This window comes from Hylobates moloch, unplaced genomic scaffold (assembly GCF_009828535.3).
Source record: "Hylobates moloch isolate HMO894 unplaced genomic scaffold, HMol_V3 SCAFFOLD_2, whole genome shotgun sequence".
In the NCBI taxonomy this organism is placed as follows: Eukaryota; Metazoa; Chordata; class Mammalia; order Primates; family Hylobatidae; genus Hylobates; species Hylobates moloch.
In genome coordinates, this window is record NW_026652277.1 from 11667312 (window position 1) to 11689329 (window position 22018).

The 22018-nt window shown below is 38.9% G+C and overlaps 1 protein-coding gene across 1 annotated transcript in view; it reads right to left on the bottom strand.

Annotated features, from left to right (window-relative positions):
• UPF2 (UPF2 regulator of nonsense mediated mRNA decay) overlaps nucleotides 1-22018 on the bottom strand; it is a 120765-nt gene that overhangs the window by 40805 nt on the left and 57942 nt on the right. The window contains exons 9-11 of the mRNA XM_032156173.2: nucleotides 18520-18628; nucleotides 6846-6959; nucleotides 3503-3619 (exon numbers count right to left, since the gene is read on the bottom strand). Of these exons, the coding sequence (XP_032012064.1) occupies nucleotides 3503-3619; nucleotides 6846-6959; nucleotides 18520-18628 (340 nt within the window). The remainder of the gene's footprint in view (nucleotides 1-3502; nucleotides 3620-6845; nucleotides 6960-18519; nucleotides 18629-22018) is intronic.

The window sequence follows — 22018 nt, forward strand, 5'->3', positions numbered from 1 at the left end:
AACAAAGTAAAAAATTACCCAGGCATGGTAGTGTGCACTGTCATCCCAGCTACTCAGGAAGCTGAGGTGAGAGGACTGCTTGAGGACTGCCTGAACCCAGGAGTTCAAGTCCGCAGTGAGCTATGATCATGCCACTGCACTCCAGCCTGGAAGATAAGCCTAAGACCTTACCTCAAAAAAAAAAAAAAAAAAAAAAAAAAAAAAGAAAGAAAGAAAGAAAGAAAGAAAGAAAGAAAGGGAAAGAAAGAAAAGAAAAGAAAAGAAAAGAAAAGAAAAGAAAAGAAAAGAAAAGAAAAGTAGCCAGGTACAGTGGCTCATGCCTGTAATCCCAACACTTTGGGAAGCCAAGACAAGAGGATCCTTTGAGGCTGGGAGCTCGAGAGCAGTCCTAGCCATGTACTGAGACCCTGTCTCTATAAAATAAAAAAATTAGCCAGGTATGGTGGTGTGCATCCACAGTCCCAGCTACTCGGGAGGCTGACGCGGAAAGATCACTTGAGCCCAGGAGCTGGAGGCTGCAGTGAGCTATAATCACACCACTGCACTCCAGCCTGGGCAACACCGGGAGATCCTCTCTCAAAAAAAAAAAAAAAAAAATTACTTGGTACTTATTAGTGTTATGCACTATGGCAGGTGCGGGAAACTCATCAGTGAACAGGACAGACATGATTCCTACTTTCAGGAAACTTAACAGTCTGGTGTCAGAAGACAGAATAAAATCAACAAATAAATCAACTACTATTCTTATCAATAATAATTGCAACAATAGTATGAACAATAAGTACTGAGATCCGAAACAACAGAGAACCTACTTTAGTTCAGGGTGGGTTAGGGAAGGTTTTTCTGAGAAAGTGACATTTAAACTAGGATCTGAAGGATAACAAAGGCTGAAGAACCACAGGAAGAGCATGCATACAGAGGCCCAAGGAGAAAGAAAGGCAGATGTGGCACAGAACAGAAGGCCAGTGTGTTCCTAGCAGGGAGCAGCAGAAGAGGGAAGAGGAGGGAGGGGCCGGGTAATAGAGAGCACTGCACAGCAAGATGAGACGGCTGGGTTTAAGTGTGCAGAGGGAGATCACTGACGAGCTTCAAGCGGTGTATTGGACTGGGGTGCTGGGTGGTGATGGATTTCAAGTTGTGTGTGTACGTGAGCTCAAGGAGGGCGGGGGCTGTATCTTTTTCACTGTCACACACGTAGCACCTAAAACAGTGCCTGACAGACATGCAATTCATATTTAACGCATGAATAAATGAATGAATTTTTAAAAACATATTCACTCTTTCCTATGGACTGCTTTTCTATCTGTGCAAAATCATCATACACTAGGAGAAAGTTTTGCTATTTATAAGTTCAACTGTGGGTATACCAAGTTTCAAAACTGTTTCTCGTCTCCTAGGATTTCTATAGTACACTGACTGTAGCTAAGCTCCTATACTGATGCATCTCTGTACTATAATTAGTGAATGCCTGTTACATATTCAGTCTTCCAAACAGACAAGAAAACACTCCCACATTTAAAAGAGCTAGAGATTTAATGACCACACCCTATAAGTTCTTTGGACAAAACAGAATGCATCATTTAACTTATCACTCATACACAGATAATCCAGCTTTTAATCTCAATTAGTCTCAACCTGTTAGCTGGCCTGCTTTAGAACATTTCCCCTCCACACACACACTCACGCATACCCCAAACTAATTTTAACATTAGCCAAGAATAACTTTGAAGGCAAACCAGTTAAAAGGTTATGTCTTCTCAAATAAATGTGAATACATTTTAGATGATCCCATAAGCACTGATGTGCTTCAAACCAAACTCATCATCTATTCCCTCCCCTTTATTCCCTCATGTCTGTGACTGGCACCATCATCTGCTCAGATGCCCATGGCAGAATTTTAGTCTTATCTTAGGGTACTTTCTGCTTCCTCATCCCTTATATCTCACCACCAAGTCTCCTCAGTTTTAGCTCCTAAAAATTTTCATATAGCTAGTCAGAACTCTCCAGCTTCTCCCCAACCATCCATACCCCAATTCATTTCTTCATTGTTGTCCCCCTGGGTTTCTGAAACAGCCTTTTGACTGTTCTCTCTACCTCTGGTTTCAGCAGTTATCGCCTCCATACTAATCTTTCTAAAAACATGAATCTGATCATATCCACCCTACCTGCTTAATTAAAATCCTTCAACAGTTATTCACTGCCACCAGGAAAAAAACCTCAAGCTCCTTAGCATGGCACTCTGGGCTCCTTATAAACTAGTGTGTGCCTACCCTCCTCTCCAGTCTTACCTGCAGCTGTTTTATTCAACTGGTTTCTCTTCTCTGCCTTTAAGACTCAGCTTAGATCTCTAAAACAAAAACTGCTTTTTCCAAGAACCCTTTCCTGATACAGTAAATTAGGTGCCTCTTCTATCTACACCCAAAATACTCTAGGCTTATACATTTACCATAATGTATTTTTTTTAATTTCTCATAATGTATTTCAATTCTCTATTTATTTGCTGACTGTCCTATTAGGCTATAAACTACGCAAGGGCAGAAACTCTTCCAACTTTATATTCCAAGGGTCTAGCACAGAGTTCACACTCCATAAATACTATCAAGCCATTAGGGGAGATCCTTCCTATTCTCAGTCTGGTTTAAGTACCTCCACCATGAGCCCACAGTATCCTCAGCAGCCCTCCATTACAGCATCTACGACACTGTATTAGAATTATGTAGTTAACTCTCACCCATTAGAGGTGAACAACTTTGAAGATAGTAATTATATTTCATTTCTTTTTATCATCCCTCCTATCCAGCTGTGAGTATTCATTCATTCACTCATTTGTTCATTCATTCATTCATTCATTCATTCATTCGAGACAGGGTCTCATTCTGTCACCCAGGCTGGAGTGCAGGGGCGAGATCATGGCTCCTGCAGCCTTGGTCTCCCAAGTTCCAGAGATCCTCCTGCCTCAGCCTTCCGAGTAGCTGGGACTACAGGAAAGCGCCACCACGCCTGGCTAGTTCTAAAATGTGTTTGTAGAGAGGAGGTCTCACTATGTTGCCGAGGCTGGTATTTTATAAGTGCTGGGAATACAGGTGTGAGCCACTGCGCCTGGCCTTAATTTTAAAATAAATATATTTAAGCTTACATTTTATGTGCTTACATGACACATGAATAATGGTTTGAGATGCACCAAAACATTCATAACAGAACAAAAACATTCATAAACATGCCTCTAACAAAACAGTATTGGGTGCCTGCTCATCTGCATCATTTGTTAAAAGTGTTACAGGTTGCACTTAATTACCCCTTGCAATACTGTGAACTCGCTGGTAGCCAAGTGAGAAAAATGTCTACAGCTCTCCAGGGATGGGAACTCATGTGTATGGGGTGCTCCAGTTTAGGTAGAAATGTTTGTATTTGTATGAAAGAATAAGATATTCAATATTTTCAACCTCTGAAGCACAGGTAAATTAAGAACCTCTAGCTCTTACCAGGATCCTCAAGCTCTTACCAAAAGTACACTGGTCCTCAGGTGAGATTCTGGAGATCTGAAAAGAAACCGTCCACATGTCTCCAGCAGGGTGCATGCCATTTCAATGTGGTGATGAGAGAAGTCTGACAGAAGCATCTGCAACAGGAAGAATGATGAAAACTACAAAGGCAACTCTTCAATCCTAGTAGAGAAGAAATTGTCATACATCTAATGTGTGTAACAACTTGGAAAACGTAAAAAACAGAAGTGAGTCTACTTGGGTTCACTGCTGGGCATCTTTTGTGTTCTGCCATTAATTTTTATTGAAAAACTTCAACATATTTGACATCTTTCACAGAAAGATATGTGGAAACGAATGTCAAAGCCCTTTCTATATTTATTATTAGATGTTTTGTATTTAAACACATGCCACATACACAGCAGACATTTTCTCAATGCCTTTTGTCTTGGTCTATGTATTTATTTTCCAAAATTCTCACTACGAAAGTATTATTTGCTCATTATATGAATTACAGACACAACACATCACTACAACATTTTAGTATTTACCCTCCTAATCATTTACGCATATTTCTAAACTAAAACAGATTGAGACATTTGAGAACTTGGTTTCTATTGTATCATTTAATCACTTGGTTTTTCTGGCTTACTAGGAAAATTTTTTTGTGTCCTTTTTTGTCCTTCTATGGCATGATTTGCAAAGTATATAGTACACATAATATGAACTAGATTAAAACTTACTTGATTCTTATCCATCACCCCAGTTGCCTCCCATTTCTTGCTACGGGTGAAGTATCCCTTATCTCAAATGCCTGGGACCAGAAATGTTTCAGATTTCCAATTTTCTGAGATTGTGGAATACAGTATTTGCACATACATAATGAGAGAGCCTGAGGATAGGCTCTCTCTACACACAAAATTCATTTATGTCTCATATAACCTTATAAACATAGCTTGAAAGTAACTTTATACAATACTTTATATATTTTATATGAAATAAAGTTTTGACTGTTTTGACTGTGACTTGTCACATGAAGTCGGGTGACGTGTCATAATGGTACTCAAAAAGTTTTGAATTTTGGAGGATTTCAAATTTTGGATCTTCAGATTAGGAATGCTCATCAACCTGTATTATAAAAATGGTGGGACACACATCATTGTAGAGAAATCTGTGGACATATTTATGATTATTTCCTTAAAATGAATTCCTGGGAAACAAAATTCTGTGTCCAAAAAAATGTACATTCTTCATATATATTTTTAAGAATTAGTACAAAGAAATACACCAATACATTTAAACAATTCACAGCATATTCCTTTCAATTTCAGCACTCAGAACATTTTCATAATCCCTTCTATAATGCTATCTGGAATTTACCTAAATATACTTATCAGTATACTAGTTTCCAGAGATGCTCTAAGAAGGATTAGGAAACTTACCCCTTCAATATTTACAATACTTAATAGTATTTTATTTTATTTTATTTTATTTATTTTTGAGACGGAGGATGGCTCTGTCGCCCAGGCTGGAGTACAGTGGCGCAATCTCCGCTCACTGTAAGCTCCGCCTCCCGGGTTCACGCCATCCTCCTGCCTCAGCCTCCTGAGTAGCTGGGACTACAGGCACCTGCCACCACTCCCGGCTAATTTTTTGTATTTTTAGTAGAGACAGGGTTTCACCGTGTTAGCCAGGATGGTCTTGATCTCCTGACCTTGTGATCTGCCTGCCTCAGCTTCCCCAAGTGCTGGGATTACAGGTGTGAGCCACCACACCCGGCCTCTATTAGTATTTTAAACACTCTAAGAAGTCATGCATTAAAAAAACTGTTCAATTTTGTTTACTTCAGGATGTTCCAAATGTATTTGAATCCATGAGACCTATTTTATGTGACATATCTATTAAGATCTCAAGGAAATCAAGTTGATGAAAAATTTGTTACAGAAAAAAACAACCTTAGTAATGGAATGATCACTTTCAAATGCAGAAGAATTATTCCATCTATTCCCCAGCAGCTTTACCACATATAATTAATTACCATTACTAATTAATTTCTACTTTAATTCTATTTGGACAAAAAACATAATCTGAGTAACTTCAATCTTCCAAATTTTCTAAGACTTTATGACTGATTTTGGTAAATAATCCATAGGCATTTGAAAACATTGTAAATTCTGCTGCTGTTGGATATAGTATAAATTAGATCACCATTGGTAACTGTGTTGTTCCAATACTGTATATACTTACTTGTTCTGTCTGCCTGTTGTTTCAGCTATTGAGAGGTGTTTTCAAGTCTCTCACTATGATTGTAAGATATTTACTCTGTTACTTGCCCATTTTTGCTTTACATATTTTGAAGCCATGTTATTGGTTGCATACTGATTCAGAAAGGTAATCTTTTCCTGTTAAAATAACCTCTTTATCATTACAAACCAGCCTCATTTCTTTCTTTCTTTTTTTTTTTTTTTGAGACGGACTTTCACTCTTGTTACCCAGACTGGAGTGCAATGGCGTGATCTCGGCTCACCAGAACCTCTGCCTCCTGGGTTCAAGTGATTCTCCTCCCTCAGCCTCCCGAGTAGCTGGGATTACAGGTGCGCACCACAACGCCTGGCTAATTTTGTATTTTTAGTAGAGACAGGGTTTCTCCATGTTGGTCAGGCTGGTCTCGAACTCCCAATCTCAGGTGATCTGCCTGCCTCAGCCTCCCAAAGTGCTAGGATTAAAGGCGTGAGCCACCATGCCCAGCCCTTTATTTCTAATAATGCTTCATGCCTTTGTCAAAAGTGTTACAGTTTGAACTTAATTACCCCTTGTAATACTGTGAACTCACTGGTAGCCAACTGAGAAAAAATGTCTACAGCTCTCCAGGGATGGGAACTCATATATATGGGATGTTCCAGTTTAGGTAGAAATGTTTGTATTCACATGACAGAGTAAGATAACTACCACCAGTCAATATTTTTAACCTCTACAATAATACAGAGAAACCAGCTTTCATTTTATTAGTATTTGTATAGCATATTTTCCCCATCTTTTTAATTTTTCTCATCTTCATATTTAAGGGTAACTCTGTTGTAGATAGCTCCTAGTAGTTGTTTTTATCAAGTTATATATTTTTAAGGCTTTTACTTGATGTATTTCACCCTTTTTAGATTTCATGTAATTACTGGTAGAACTGCATAAGTATCTAAGATCTTACTATTTGTTTTGTATTTTGCACACCTGTTTAATGTTACTTTTTCTTCCTTTCTTGGTCTTCTTTTGGATTAATCAAATATTAAATTATTTCACTTTATCCACCATTTATAATTAAAACTTTACACTTTTCAATTAAAAACAATCAACTAATTCAGAACTAACCTTTAAACAATGTAGTGTGTCACTTTTGGTGAACATCTTAAACTTAGTTAGTTCTCCTATAAAACGAACAGTTTTATTCTTTGTTTCAATATTGATCTGGTCCTTTTTCCGTACCTAAAAATTAAGAGAGAAAAAGATAATGCTTAATCAACATTTTGAATCTTTGTGATAAAAACTATTATTTTAATGCATTCGAATTCACTCCAGTTTTTTTTTTTTTTTTTTTTTTTTGAGACAGAGTTTCGCTTGTCACCCAGGCTGGAGTGCAATGGCCCAATCTCGGCTCACTGCAACCTCTGCCTCCTTGGTTCAAGCAATTCTCCTGCTTCACCCTCCCAAGTAGCTGGGATTACAGATGCCCACCACCACACCCGGCTAATTTTTTGTATTTTTAGTAGAGACGGGATTTCATCATGTTGGCCAGGCTGGTCCCGAACTCCTGACCTCAGGTAATCCACCCACCTCGGCCTCTCAAAGTGCTGGGATTAGAGGTGTGAGCCACCGTGCCCAGCCCACTCCAGATATTTTTAATACATATGGGTAAAATTTCTTGCTATAGGCCAGGTGCGGTGGCTCACGCCTGTAATCCCAGCACTCTGGGAGGCCAAGGCTGGCGGATCACGAGGTCAGGAGTCCGAGACAGCCTGGCCAAGATGGCGAAACCCTGTCTCTACTAAAAATACAAAAATTAGCCAGGCGTGGTGGCCAGCGCCTGTAATCCCAGCTACTTGGGAAGCTGAGGCAGGAAAACTGCTTGAACCCCAGAGGCGGAGGTTGCAGTGAGCCAAGATCGTGCCACTGCACTCCAGCCTGGGTGACAAGAGCAAGACTCCATCTCAAAAGAAAAAAAAAAAATTCTTGTTATATTCAAACTATTGTTAAGTTAAAGAAAAAATTGCTCTGTATAACACCAGTCCCAAGAAGTGCTCTGCAAAACAGTTCCATGGTCAAGTAATTTGGAGAAAAAAATTTTACCAGGCCTAAGGAGGCTCTTAAATAAGGAAAACTTTAAGTCAATGTTTTTCAAATTTATTTGGCAACACGAACCTCCTTTTTCAAATGTTAACTGCTATTAGTTAACATCCCATTAAATTAATACTATAAGGAACACACTTTAGGAAATGCTGCTTTAAAAATAAGAATTCCAAGTGCTCACCTAAGCAAAACTGGTATTAAGGCTGGCTAGTGCATTGTAATCATAAACTATGCTGCACTTTTATTATAAATACATTACAAGGAAAGAGCCAATATAATCACTGTTCTTTTTTATCACCAGTCATGGTTGTATGTCAAAGTTTAAGTCCTTTGCACACGTAAGTCCTCTAGTTAGGCACAAATTTCAAGAATTATCAGATGCAACAAAATCCTGCTGCAACAGTACAATGCAAACAGACACATCAAGATAAATGTAATTGGATTTAACCTCAGAATTCCATTTTCATCGGAAAACCAAACCTACAGTCTAGAAAACTTTCATTTTAACACCAATGACCATAATGTGGTGCCCTGAATTAGTTTAGCACTTTCTTTTCTTGTTTTCTGAGACAGTCTCACTCTGTCGCCCAGGTTGAAGTGCAGTGGCACAATCTCGGCTTACCGCGACCTCCACCTCCTGGGTTAAAGAGATTTTTGTGCTTCAGCCTCCCGAGTAGCTGTGATTACAGGCATGTGCCATCACGCCCGGCTAAATTTTTGTATTTTTAGTAGAGACGGGGTTTCACAATGTTGCCCAGGCTGGTCTCAAACTCCTGGCCTCAAGTGATCCATCCACCTAGGCTTCCCAAAATGCTGGGATTACAGGCGTGAGCCACCACAATCAGCCTAGAACTTTTTTTTTTTCTTTTTTTGAGACAGAGTCTCACACTGTTGCTCAGGCTGGAGTGCAATGGCGCGATCTCAGATCACTGCAACCTCTCTGCCTCTTGGGTTCAAGTGATTCTCCTGCTTCAGCCTCCCAAGTACCTGGGATTACAGGCACCCACCACCATGCCTGGCTAATTTTTTGTATTTTTTAGTAGAGACGGGGTTTCACTATGTTGGTCAGGCTGGTCTCGAACTCCTGACCTCGTGATCCGCCCACCTCGGCCTCCAAAAGTGCTGGGATTATAGGCATGAGACACTGCTCCCAGCCAGAACTTTTTTTTTAATGACATCATTTAAGTATACAAAATAGTTTTGCAATTACAGACAAATATAAAATAGAATGTCTCATTTTTAATATTAAACAAAATACTGAATAAACTTGACTGCTTATTATTAGCCTTGTAATTTACAAAGAAGTACAGCCTTCATAAAGAAACTTTCACAAATAAGTGTTTCATATACATGCACATAAAAAACTTCTCTTATTAATTTACCTTATTTTCTGAGCTTCGAGGATTGATTGAGTGTGCACTGTGGACCAGTTTTGCTGGATTTCAATCCTAGCACTATTACTTACACTTACTGCCTGTTACTTAACCTGTGTCTCAATGTCCTTATCTGTAAATTGGACCTAATAGGGTTGTGAGTCTTAAATAAGATAATACTTGTAAAGCACATAAAACAGTGCTTTGGACCAGTAAGGGTTCAATAAATATTACCTGCACTAATTTTATCCTTCCTTGTATATTTGTATCTCTAATACATGGGCACTAAATAAATGTTTGCTGGAAAATAACTGAAAAGCTAAAGCTTAATATACATATTGCAGTGACATGAAAGAGCAAAAGTTCTAGAGTTAGAATGTCTGTCCTCTTAAGATCACTTTATGGGATATATTATCTTGAGCAAGTCATATAAACTCCCTGAGCCTGTCTGCCCACTTGGTAAAGTAAGGATAATGATGATGATGGTAGTGACTACACTTCACTTGGTACTAAGCAATTAATGTACAGGACAAAAGAAGATTATACAACTTTTAAAATGATGTTTGAGTATTTTAATGACAGGGTAAAATGCTTCCAAGAAATAACAGAAAATTATACATAAAATATAATTCATTCACGAAAAACTATAGAGAAAAAAAGGTAAAAATAAAACTAAAAAAAAACCACCAAAATGTTGAGAGTTTGCTATTAAGTAATGAAACTCGGATTTTTCTTTCCTTTTTTTTACTTCAAATGTTTTCTAAATTACACTGATCTTGTGTCTTTGTTTGGGAAAACACATAAGAAAGCACATCAAAAACTACACACTAAAACTGGCCGGGCATGGTGGCTCACTTGAGGTGAGGAGTTTGAGACCAGCCTGGCCAACATGGTGAAACCCTGTCTCTACTAAAACTACAAAAATTAGCCAGGCATGGTGGCACGTGCCTGTAATCCCAGGTACTCGGGAGGCTGAGGCACAAGAATTGCTTGAACCTGGGAGGGGGAGGTTGCAGGGAGCTGAGATCATGCCACCACACTCCAGCCTGGGTGACAGAGTGAGACTCGAACTCAAAAAATAAATAAATAAATAACAAAAAACTATATACTAAAACTAAGTCTTTAGGGTCAGTAGAGTTGGGAAACACACACACACACACACACATATATATATATATATTTTAAATCTCCTTGGATGACGTTGGATGCATATCCTCTTCATCATCTGCTATGGAATATCACACCATTTTAAGCATTACTAAGCATTCTAGTTTTCAAAACATGTTAACATGCTGTATCATCCACATCATATATTTACATTAATTCTAATTATTCTGAAATATTATAATGGTTAAGGAGGTTAGATCTAATAAAAATGACAAAATTGTACAATATTTAAATGAAGTGTTATAAATCAATGATCTCACTCCCTCATTTTCAGATGAGAAAACTGAAGGCTTTTTAAAAGGTTGTAACTTATAAAAATGGCTAACACTCTCATTCCTCATTCAACATTTTTCACACTCATTTCTTTCTTTTTTTTTTTTTTTGAGACAGAGTTTTGCTCTTATTGCCCAGGCTGGAGTGCAATGGCGCAATCTCGGCTCACCGCAACCTCCGCCTCCAGGGTTCAAGTGATTCTCCTGCTTCAGCCTCCCAAGTAGCTGGGATTAAAGGCATGTGCCACCATGTCTGGCTAATTTTGTATTTTTAGTAGAGATGGGGTTTCTCCATATTGGTCAGGCTGGCCGAACTCCTGACCTCAGGTGATCCACCCGCCTCGGCCACCCAAAGTGCTGGGATTATAGGCGTGAGCCACCGCGCCTTGTCTTCACTCTCATTTCTTAAAACCTTATGATCAAAAATATGTCAAAACACTTCTGGATGAATTCACAATGTAACATTTTCTATATATTTGTAGTTCAGCAATGCCTCTTGTAAGATTTTACTTATATAATCAATCATCCATAGCAAAAATGTGGCTTGCAACTCTGCTAAAGACAACTAAAATTTAGATTAATTGAATAACAAAGTTCGTATACACTAATTAAAACTCTTCAGGCCGGGCACAGTGGCTCATGCCTATAATCCCAGCACTTTGGGAGTCCAAGGCAGGTGGATCACTTAAGGTCAGGAGTTTGAGATCAGCCTGGCCAACATGGTAAAACCCCGTCTCTGCTAAAAGTACAAAAATTGGCCAGGTATAGTGGCCTGTGCCTGTAGTCCCAGTTACTTGGGAAGCTGAGGCAGGAGAATCACTTGAACCCAGAAGGCTAAGGTTACAGTGAGCCAAGATCAGGCCACTACACTCCACCCCAGGTAACAGAGCAAGACTCCGTCTCAAAAAACAAAAACAAAAACAAAAACAAAAAAACACTCTTCAGATATGTCAACACACATGAACTGTAAGGATTTCCTAACGCCTATCATTTACCACTTTCCTACAGAAAGAACCCTCTGTTCTAGTCAAGCTGGCCCTTCTAGAAGGGCCAAATAGATATTCACCCAAATAGAGATTTTCTATCCTCCATAATTTGCTCACTTTGTTTTACATGAAGTTTATTCATTCATCAAACTTTTCTGAAAACCTACTGTAGGCTAAACATAAAATCAGTACTGACTCTATAAATAAGTAAATTTGCCTTGACATAAAACTGTCTTTTTTATTATTATACTTTAAGTTCTGGGGTGCATGTGCACAATGTGCAGGTTTGTTACATATGTATCCATGTGCCATGTTGGTGTGCTGCACCCGTTAACTCGTCATTTACATTAGGTATATCTCCTAATGCTATCCCTCCCACCTCCCTCCACCCCACGACAGGCCCGGGTGTGTGATGTTCCCCTCCCTGTGTCCAAGTGTTCTCATTGTTCAATTTCCACCTATGAGTGAGAACGTGCACTGCTTGGTTTTCTGTCCTTGCGATAGTTTGCTCAGAATGATGGTTTCCAGCTTCATCCATGTCCCTACAAAGGACACGAACTCATCCTTTTTTATGGCTGCATAGTATTCCATGGCGAATATGTGCCACATTTTCTTAATCCAGTCTATCACTGATGGGCATTTGGGTTGGTTCCAAGTCTTCGCTTTTGTGAATACTGCCACAATAAGCATACGTGTGCATGTATCTTTATAACAGCATGATTTATAATCCTTTGGGTATATATCCAGTAATGGGATGGCTCAGTCAAATGGTATTTCTAGTTCTAGATCCTTGAGGAATCGCCACACTGTCTTCCACAATGGTTGAACTAGTTTACAGTCCCACCAACAGTGTAAAAGTGTTCCTATTTCTCCACATCCTCTCCAGCACCTGTTGTTTCCTGACTTTTTAATGATGGCCATTCTAACTGGTGTGAGATGGTATCTCATTGTGGTTTTGACTTGCATTTCTCTGATGGCCAGTGATGATGAGCATTTTTTCATGTGTCTGTTGGCTGCATAAATGTCTTCTTTTGAGAAGTGTCTGTTCATATCCATTGCCCAATTTTTGACGGGGTTGTTTGATTTTTTCTTGTGAATTTGTTTCAGTTCTTTGTAGATTCTGGATATTAGCCCTTTGTTAGATGGGTAGATTGCAAAAATTTTCTCCCATTCTGTAGGTTGCCTGTTCACTCTGATGGTAGTTTCTTTTGATGTGCAGAAGCTCTTTAGTTTAATTAGATTCCATATGTCAATTTTAGCTTTTGTTGCCATTGCTTTTGGTGTTTTAGTCATGAAGTCCTTGTCCATGCCTGTGTCCTGAATGGTACTGTCTAGGTTTTCTTCTAAGGTTTTTATGGTTTTAGGTCTAACATTTAAGTCTTTAATCCATCTTGAATTAATTTTTGTATAAGGTGTAAGGAAGGGATCCAGTTTCAGCTTTCTACATATGGTTAGCCAGTTTTCCCAGCACTATTTATTAAACAGAGAATCCTTTCCCCATTTCTTGTTTTTGTCAGGTTTGTCAAAGATCAGATGGTTGTAGATGTGTGGTATTATTTCTGAGGGCTCTGTTCTGTTCCATTGGTCTATATCTCTGTTTTGGTACTAGTACTATGCTGTTTTGGTTACTGTAGCCTTGTAGTATAGTTTGAAGTCTGGTTGCACGATGCCTCCAGCTTTATTCTTTTTGCTTAGGATTGTCTTGGCAATGCAGGCTCTTTTTTGGTTCCATATCAAGTAGTTTTTCCCAATTCTGTGAAGAAAGTCATTGGTAGTTTGATGGGGATGGCATTGAATCTATAAATTACCTTGGGCAGTATGGCCATTTTCACGATATTGATTCTTCCTATCCATGAGCATGGAATGTTCTTCCATTTGTTTGTGTCCTCTTTTATTTCGTTGAGCAGTGGTTTGTAGTTCTCCTTGAAGAGGTCCTTCACGTCCCTTGTAAGTTGGATTCCTAGGTATTTTATTCTCTTTGAAGCAGTTGTGAATGGGAGTTCACTCATGATTTGCCTCTCTGTTTGTTATTGGTGTATAGGAATGCTTGTGATTTCTGCACATTGATTTTGTATCCTGAGACTTTGCTAAGTTGCTTATCAGCTTAAGGACATTTTGGGCTGAGACGATGGGGTTTTCTAAATATACAATCATGTCATCTGCAAACAGGGACAATTTGACTTCCTCTTTTTCTAACTGAATACCCTTTATTTCTTTCTCCTGCCTGATTGCCCTGGCCAGAACTTCCAACACTATGTTGAATAGGAGTGGTGAGAGAGGGCATCCCTGTCTTGTGCCCGTTTTCAAAGGGAATGCTTCCAGTTTTTGCCCATTCAGTATGATATTGGCTGTGGGTTTGTCATAAATAGGTCTTACTATTTTGAGATACGTCTCATCAATACCTAATTTATTGAGAGTTTTGAGCATGAAGGGCGTTGAATTTTGTCAAAGGCCTTTTCTGCATCTATTGAGATAGTCATGTGGTTTTTGTCTTTGGTTCTGTTTATATGATGGATTACGTTTATTGATTTGCATATGTTGAACCAGCCTTGCATCCCAGGGATGAAGCCCACTTGATCATGGTGGATAAGCTTTTTGATGTGCTGCTGGATTTAAAGAGTTTTTAAACTCTTTAAAAACTTTTGTGAAGCAGTGATCTCCAAAGTAGAGTGCATAAGACTATTTACCTACTTGGAGTAGGGAGGGGAAATTGAAAATTCTATTTATATATTTTATCTCACACATTTCTATTTGTTTTTGTAGGGTTTATAATGCACAAAAATATTTGGTACAACTGCCAAGGTATATAATTTTGAAATAAATATACCTATAGTGGGGGTATGTAGTCAACTTATTTTAACAAATAAAGAAACGTAATCAAAAAGCTGGAAGATGATTAATATTTAAAATGTCAATGACTGTAATTTGCTTATGTTAAATAAAAGTTGTCTCCCCAGTCAGGCGTGTTGGCATGTGCCTGTAGTCCTAGTTACTTGGGAGGCTGAAACAGGAGGATCGCATGAGTCCAGAAGTTTGAGGCTGCACTGAGCTATGATCATGCCACTGCACTCCACCTTGGGTGACAGAGTAAGATACCATCTCTTAAAACAAAACAAAAAGTTGTCCCCTTCATCACTAAAGAAGTAGGCCATACCGAAACTTTAGAGAACACAGAAAATTAGAATGGAAAAGAATTCCTCATGTTCCTACCATCCAAAGACTGCTACATTAACATACTGATATGTAATTGTTTTCTCTTTTCTACTTTCTAAGCATTTTAAGTGTTCGTTTATTATATGTAAGATTTTATATCTTGCTTTTGAAAAAAAGCACTTTCTGATATAAAAACTTTGTTGTTATTGTTGTTGTTTTTTGAGATGGAATTTCACTCTTGTTGCCCAGGCTAGAGTGCAGTGATGCAATCTCAGCTCACTGCAACCTCTGCCTCCCGAGTTCAAGTGATTCTCCTGCCTCAGCCTCCTGAGTAGCTAGGATTACAGGCATGTGCCACCACGCCCGGCTAATTTTGTATTTTTTTTTTTTTTTTTTTAGGGAGACGGAGTTTATCCATATTGGTCAGGCTGGTCTCGAACTCCCAACCTCAGGTGGTCCGCCTGCCTCGGCCTCCCAAAATGCTGGATTACAGGTGTGGGCCACCGCGCCCGGCCCTAAAAACGTTTTTGTAGACATCAATTCTAACGGCTCGCCATCATTTCAGCATTGTGATTAGATGGCCATTTTATTAATCCACTGTTGGGCTTTCAGATAATCAGTTTTCCCTATTAGAGTCATACTGTGAATCACGCTTTTTTGGTACATAGATTTGTTTACTTAGGACATGTCCTCATAGCTGTCCAGTGTGTGAATGCCTCCAGGGCTCTTGAAATCTAGTGCCAAAGAGCTTCACCAGATTCTCACCTGAAGTATGTGAGAATGTTGGTTCTCATTTCTATTACCTTTTCTAATCGTCAGTTAAATTAGCAAACCCATTGTTTCAACTAGAATTTCCTTAACTGCCAGTGACATTTCATACGGCTTTGTTAACCTGCTTTATTTCTCAGCCGAGGTTCTTAGGGGAAAAAACATATCAGACTGCAGAAATATACTGGATCTAGGTAGAAGACAGAGACAGGAAAAGCTCGTTAAAAATCTACTATCATAACTCCAGGTATGGAAATGAAAGACAATGGCAGGAGGTATGAAGAGGAGATGCTAGATTTTAGTTGTTTTAGAAGACAGCATCAAATGAATTTAGTAAACAATGGCTCCTAAATGTCTAGGTGCAAAAGTAGAGGTATTTATCTCAGTAGTTGGACAAAATACATTGTAAATTTACATGGGAAATACAGAAGCAGATTCAAGGAAGTAAAAGACATTTTTAAGAAGAAAATAATGAATTTGGTTTGGGATCAATTTAGCTCAAAGTACATGAAAACTTTCTAAGTACTGTAAGAGAGATTCTGGCAAGATATGTATATTTGGGGTTGTTGAGAAATAGATGTGAATTAAAGGCCAGGTAAATGCATCCCATTAAAAAGGAGGCTGAAGGAAGAAAGCTGAGCCAATCCCAACAAAGAAACTCAGCTAGGAAAAAAGGTGGAGGAGATTAAGAATAGTAACACAAGTAAGAACCAGGAGAGAATGGTGGTATAGAAGGTATAATTATTATTAAAATAATATTTATGTACAGGTGCTATGTGAGGAGCTACATGTGCATTATTTCATTTAATCCTTAAGAACAATCCTATTTTAAAAGATGCAATTAATAACCCCAGTTGGTAGACATGGAAACCAAGGTTTAGAACACTTGAGTAAGTTGGCCAAAGTTACGATGCTAGCACGTGGTGGAGCCAGAGGCAGGCTTCCTAAAAAACCGGAGAGTCCGGCAGTTGAGAGTCTGCAGAGACACCAACTAACAGGCAACTGGAAAAACACTGGTCTCTGCCAGGGTGCTGCTATGATGGTGAATCAAAGAGTAAATGTCAGGAGAAACAGAGACAAGTATACTGTAAACATTTCAATAAGAAGGAAATGAAATAGTTGTGGCGGGGGGAGGGGCGGGGGATGCTGAGAAAAGGTGTTTGTTGCTGTCACTTTGATTTAAGGATGTGAGTGGTGAACATGCTTCTGCCTAATAGAAAATCACTGGCAAAGTCTATAGATCCTGGAGGAAGTAGAAGGTGATCAAGTATGTAGAGTGCTCTTTCTTCTCTCCTCGGAGAGCACTGGTTCCCAAAGTGTGCTCCTGGAGTTCTGATATTCTTCCCTTGTAATGAAGCACTGCAACAGTACAATAAAAACGCCAATTCCCCAACTCTCACCCCCATTTTCAAATGAGAGAGTACATATAGACAGAATTTTCTTAATTTAAGTTTTTCATCAAAAGCACTAATTATGCTCGGTCCAGCAACTTGTGTTTTAATTTGGGGATTGACTGAGGGGTATAGGCATATAACCAATATAATAACTCATACTGTCCACTAGTAAAACAGTTCCTTCTTTGTACAATGGGATTAAACATATCAACAAGAATATCACGGCTTCTGATGTATCTGTCTCTGAACTAGCAGCATTTATCAAAGTGTGTTCTTTGAGGGGTTCCATATTCATGCCCCTCCAGGAGATTCACAGAGCACATTACCATATTAATGCTTTGAGAATTCTTACAACAAAACAAAACAAAACCATTTAACTTTATTAAGTTCAGTGTTTCCAACCTCTCTAAACATAGAAACCTTCCCTTACGTGCTACTACCTATGAAAATCTGAAAAACACTTTAGCAAAAGTTGGCCCAGAAAAATCTTAACCACAAAATCTCGTAATAACAAGAAGTGCTTACAGACCATTCTCCTCTGCAAGAGACTCTCTCTTTCCTTCGCACTCAAAGCACCCACTCTCCAATAATTCACTTGGCAATTCAGCATGCAATTCCTTACAGCTATTACATTTGAGGATTAATTTTTATTTAAACCTTGTGTCCTCAACTACATCGTGAGTTCCTGACCTCGGAATTGTGTCTGTTCTTCCGAGAGCTTGGCAATACTACTGACTGGTGCACAGTGAGTGAGAGAAAGCATGTGCGGACATTTCCCATTTTTATTTGCATTCTGAGCAACTTATGATAAAGCGAAGTTTTGTAAACACCACTTTTCCATTGGCTAACAACAACTGAATTTCATGTTTTTTCACAGTCTAACAATGTCCACTTTTAGTCACCTCTGGCGGTATCATTTCCCCACTATCAAGCCTGTATTTGAAGCAGAAGCACCTCCGTGAAATAAATGGGTAACATGCGTTGGGAAAACCACTAACAAATAGTTTGTTCATACTTCTAGGGTTAGAGAGGAAGGGAAGCCATCTGGTAACAGGCCCCTGTTATTTCCCAGGGTGACCTTTCAAAAACTCACCATGATCCAAGGTAAAATTTCTTAAGGCAAAATCAAAGAAACACAGGCTACGGCAGCACTCGCTAGTATCAGAGTATTGATGGAAACTTGCAGACGCCACACATTTGGACCCAAGCACCTAAAGAAGCCTATTCTATGCGGCACCACACCCTGACTCATGGCAGCCAATGATGTTTCTTTTGGATACAACAGTGAAGGCTCTGGCTGTCTTGACCTTGGAGAATCATTTCTACCTTAGAAAAGCAAAAAGTGCTGTTCCTGAAATGGGGGAACAAGGTAGCAGCAATGGCTCACCTCCCAACTGGAATATCACTGATCAATTTCAAGCTTCGTTAAGTAAATCACATTTCAAAAATTTAGAATGCCGTAAATTCTAAACTGTTACACCACTATCAAATTTCAAGAATATGCTTACCAACAATTACATTCTTAAAGAATCCTCACTCAGCGTTTAAGAATATATATATTACAAAATAAATGCTTAAATACATACATGAAATCTGAAATCCCCCCTCAGCATGGAACAAAGATCCTCTGCTACATCAGACATGCAGGGATGCAATGTAGCAACCAATCTTGCATAAAATGGTAGCAAATCCAACCTGCAAAAGTTATATGTGATATGTGTCAAAGGAAAGACATATCAAAAATAATTCATTTTAAAATTTAAACTTTTTCAGATGTATTCACACATTAAATGATCTTAAAACTCATAATCATACAGACATGCCTATTTATTGCCATCATAAAGAAGTGTTTGAAAATTCAATAAGCCTTCTAAAATTTTATTAACATTCTGGCATTTTCCATTCCATGAATTTATCGCACATCTGTAATTTTATTATGTAATTTTGATAAAATATGAAACACCACGCACAAAAAAAGTATGTTTTGACACGACTTAAATTTTTAATCACATAATTACTGAGTAACTGCATATTTACAAATCTGAAGGTAACTTCTTTAGGGCAAGACAAAATCCTTTAAAGCCATTTCCTTCATTTATCTCAGGGTAAGTTATTTGGAAACCTCAAGGTCTAAAGTAAAAAGGTAATCAATAGGCTGGGTGCGGTAGCTTATGCCTGTAATCCCAGCACTTTGGGAGGCCGAGGCAGGCAGATCATGAGGTAAGGAGATCGAGACTATCCTGGCTAACATGGTGAAACCCCGTCTCTACTAAAAATAAAAAAATTAGCCAGGTATGGTGGCACGCGCCTGTAGTCATAGCTACTCGGGAGGCTGAGGCAGGAGAATTGCTTGAACCTGGGAGGCGGAAGTTGCAGTGAGCCCAGATCACGCCACTGCATTCCAGCGTGGGTGACAGAGCAAGATTCCATCAAATAAATGAATGAATGAATGAATGGTACTCAAAAAGTGAAAAAGCCTCTACGAAGGCAAAACAATATTACAAAATCTAAATACTAATTTATGTATTTCACTCATTACAGAACCCACTCAGATCGTCATTCAGGATCTAAATTTGGACAGTAAATGGCAAATATGTGGCACTCACACTGCCACCCTCTTCCATTGTCAGAGCACTCTTTCCCATTACACAGGAATGATGCTCCAGAATCCTGCTTAGCACAGCACTCCAGGTGGCCACTACTAGTTGGAATCAACACACAAGCTAAAATTTATTTTCCATTTCTGCCATAGATATTATTTTGTAAAACCTGATTACTCAATGATTCAACACTCAGCAGATCAGACTCTGAAGATTAGAAGTAGTGAGGAACTGATAAAAGCAGATGAACTGACAGCAGGAAATAATGGAGTGACAGTGAGACAGGAAGCTAAAAACTATAAAATTACAAGAGCTTAAAAATTATGACAGCTTGAAACCAATTAGAACAGAAACAAATAATCATACAAGTCTTAATTATTGCTGAGTGGAGGCTGGGCACGGTGGCTCACGCCTGTAATCCCAGCACTTCGGGAGGCTGAGGCAGGCAGATCACCTGAGGCCAGGAGTTTGAGACCAGCCTGGCCAATATGGTGAAACCCCATCTCTACTAAAAATATAAAAATTAGCCGGGTGTGGTGGCAGGTGCCTGTAATCCCAGCTACTCGGGAGACTGAGGCAGGAGAATTACTTGAACCCAGGAGGCAGAGATTGTAGTGAGCTGAGATCGCACCATTGCAATCAAGCCTGGGCAACAAGAGCGAAACTCCATCTCAAAAAAAGATTATTGCTGAGTACATCACTGTACCATACAATAATATATGAAAATGTTTGATCATCAGGAAAAAAACCGCATAATTCGATCTGGAAAGCTCCCCAGATGGATACATTAACCCTTAGCTAAAGAGACGCAATGAAAAAAGAAGGATGGAAATAAATTTGAAAGGTATGGTTAGGCTGGGCATGGTGGCCAGTAATCCCAGCACTTTGGGAGGCTGAGGCAGGCGGATCACCTGAGGTCAAGAGTTCAAGACCAGCCTGGCCAACATGGTGAAACCCCCATCTCTACTAAAAATACAAAATTTAGCTGGGTGCAGTCGCGCCTGCCTGTAATCCCAGCTACTCGGGCCTGGGAGGTGGAGGATGCAGTGAGCCAAGTCCATGCCACCGCACTCCAGTCTGGGCCACAGAGCGAGACTTTGTCTCAAAAAGATGTAAAAAAAAAATTGAAATAAAGAAGAAAGATATGGTTAAAGGGAGGAAACTGGCTAAATGCATACCTAAAAGCCTCAAAAACATGGTACTCCTCAAAAACTTGGGCTATTAAAATTTCTAAGCAGATTAGCTTTTACTAATGTGCTGGGCCCTGTCCTAGGCCTCTTATATATATAACTCAACTTGTTAAACCTAATAACCACTCTATAAGGTGGATATTACACTCATCGTTGGAGAAATAAGGGAACAGATGCTGAGAGAAGTCGTCAATATGATAGCTTTGTAGTAATACCGCAATAATTTTTTAAAACAAATCATATCTTTCTTTAAAGAAACAGCGAAAACTACAATCCATTATATAAAAACATTTAATGATAAAATTTAAATGTTTATTTAAAATATTTTTAAGGTTTTATCAATTAAAGTCTAAGCTGCTGTCACATGGAAAATGCACATAAGTAGGTCCCACCACTAAAGATATTACAAAAATAAGGTTTTCTTGTAAGGTACTCTTTTTTTTTTTTTTGAGACGGAGTCTCGCTCTGTCGCCCAGGCTGGAGTGGAGTGCAGTGGCGCAATCTCGGCTCACTGCAACCTCCACCTCCTGGGTTCTTTCTTAAAAGGCTAAAAATACTCAGTTAAGTTTCCTAGTCTTATTCTATTTAAGATGAAATTAATTGATAACTTTTTTTTTTTGAGACAGAGTTTCGTTCTTGCTGCCCAGGCTGGAGTGCAATGGCGCGATCTTGGCTCACCGCAACCTCCGCCTCCCGGGTTCAAGCAATTATCCTGCCTCAGCCTCCTGAGTAGCTGGGATTACAGGTATGCGCCACCACACCCAGCTAATTGCGTATTTTTATTAGAGATGGGGTTTCTCCATGTTGGCCAGGGTGGTCTCAAATCCTGACTTCAGGTGACCTGCCACCTTGGCCTCCCAAAGTGCTGGGATTACAGGCGTGAGCCAGTGTGCCCGGTCAATTAGTAACTTTTAATGCTTTCTTCCATGATTACTGTTCTATGTGGGTATTTTATCTTGAATGAATTTTGAAAATGTGTATATTTTTCAAAAAATTATGTTTCACTGAGATTTTCAAGTGGTTTTAAAATATTTTAAGCATATCATCTGCTCATTTCTTAAACTTTTTAATGTGCTTTTTCTTTAAAATATATTTTCTACACACTTCTCTATTTTGATTTTTCCAAGAACCGATCTTGAATTTCTAAAACTTTCATCTTAGTTGTCTTTTTCAATGTATTTTTCAACAAAGTTTGAGATAAAACACATCAAATATTCTTAAACTATGTCATTTCACTTTTTCTTCTTTTTTCCTTCCTTGTGCTACCTAGTCTAAGATTGTTTCACTTTTCTTCT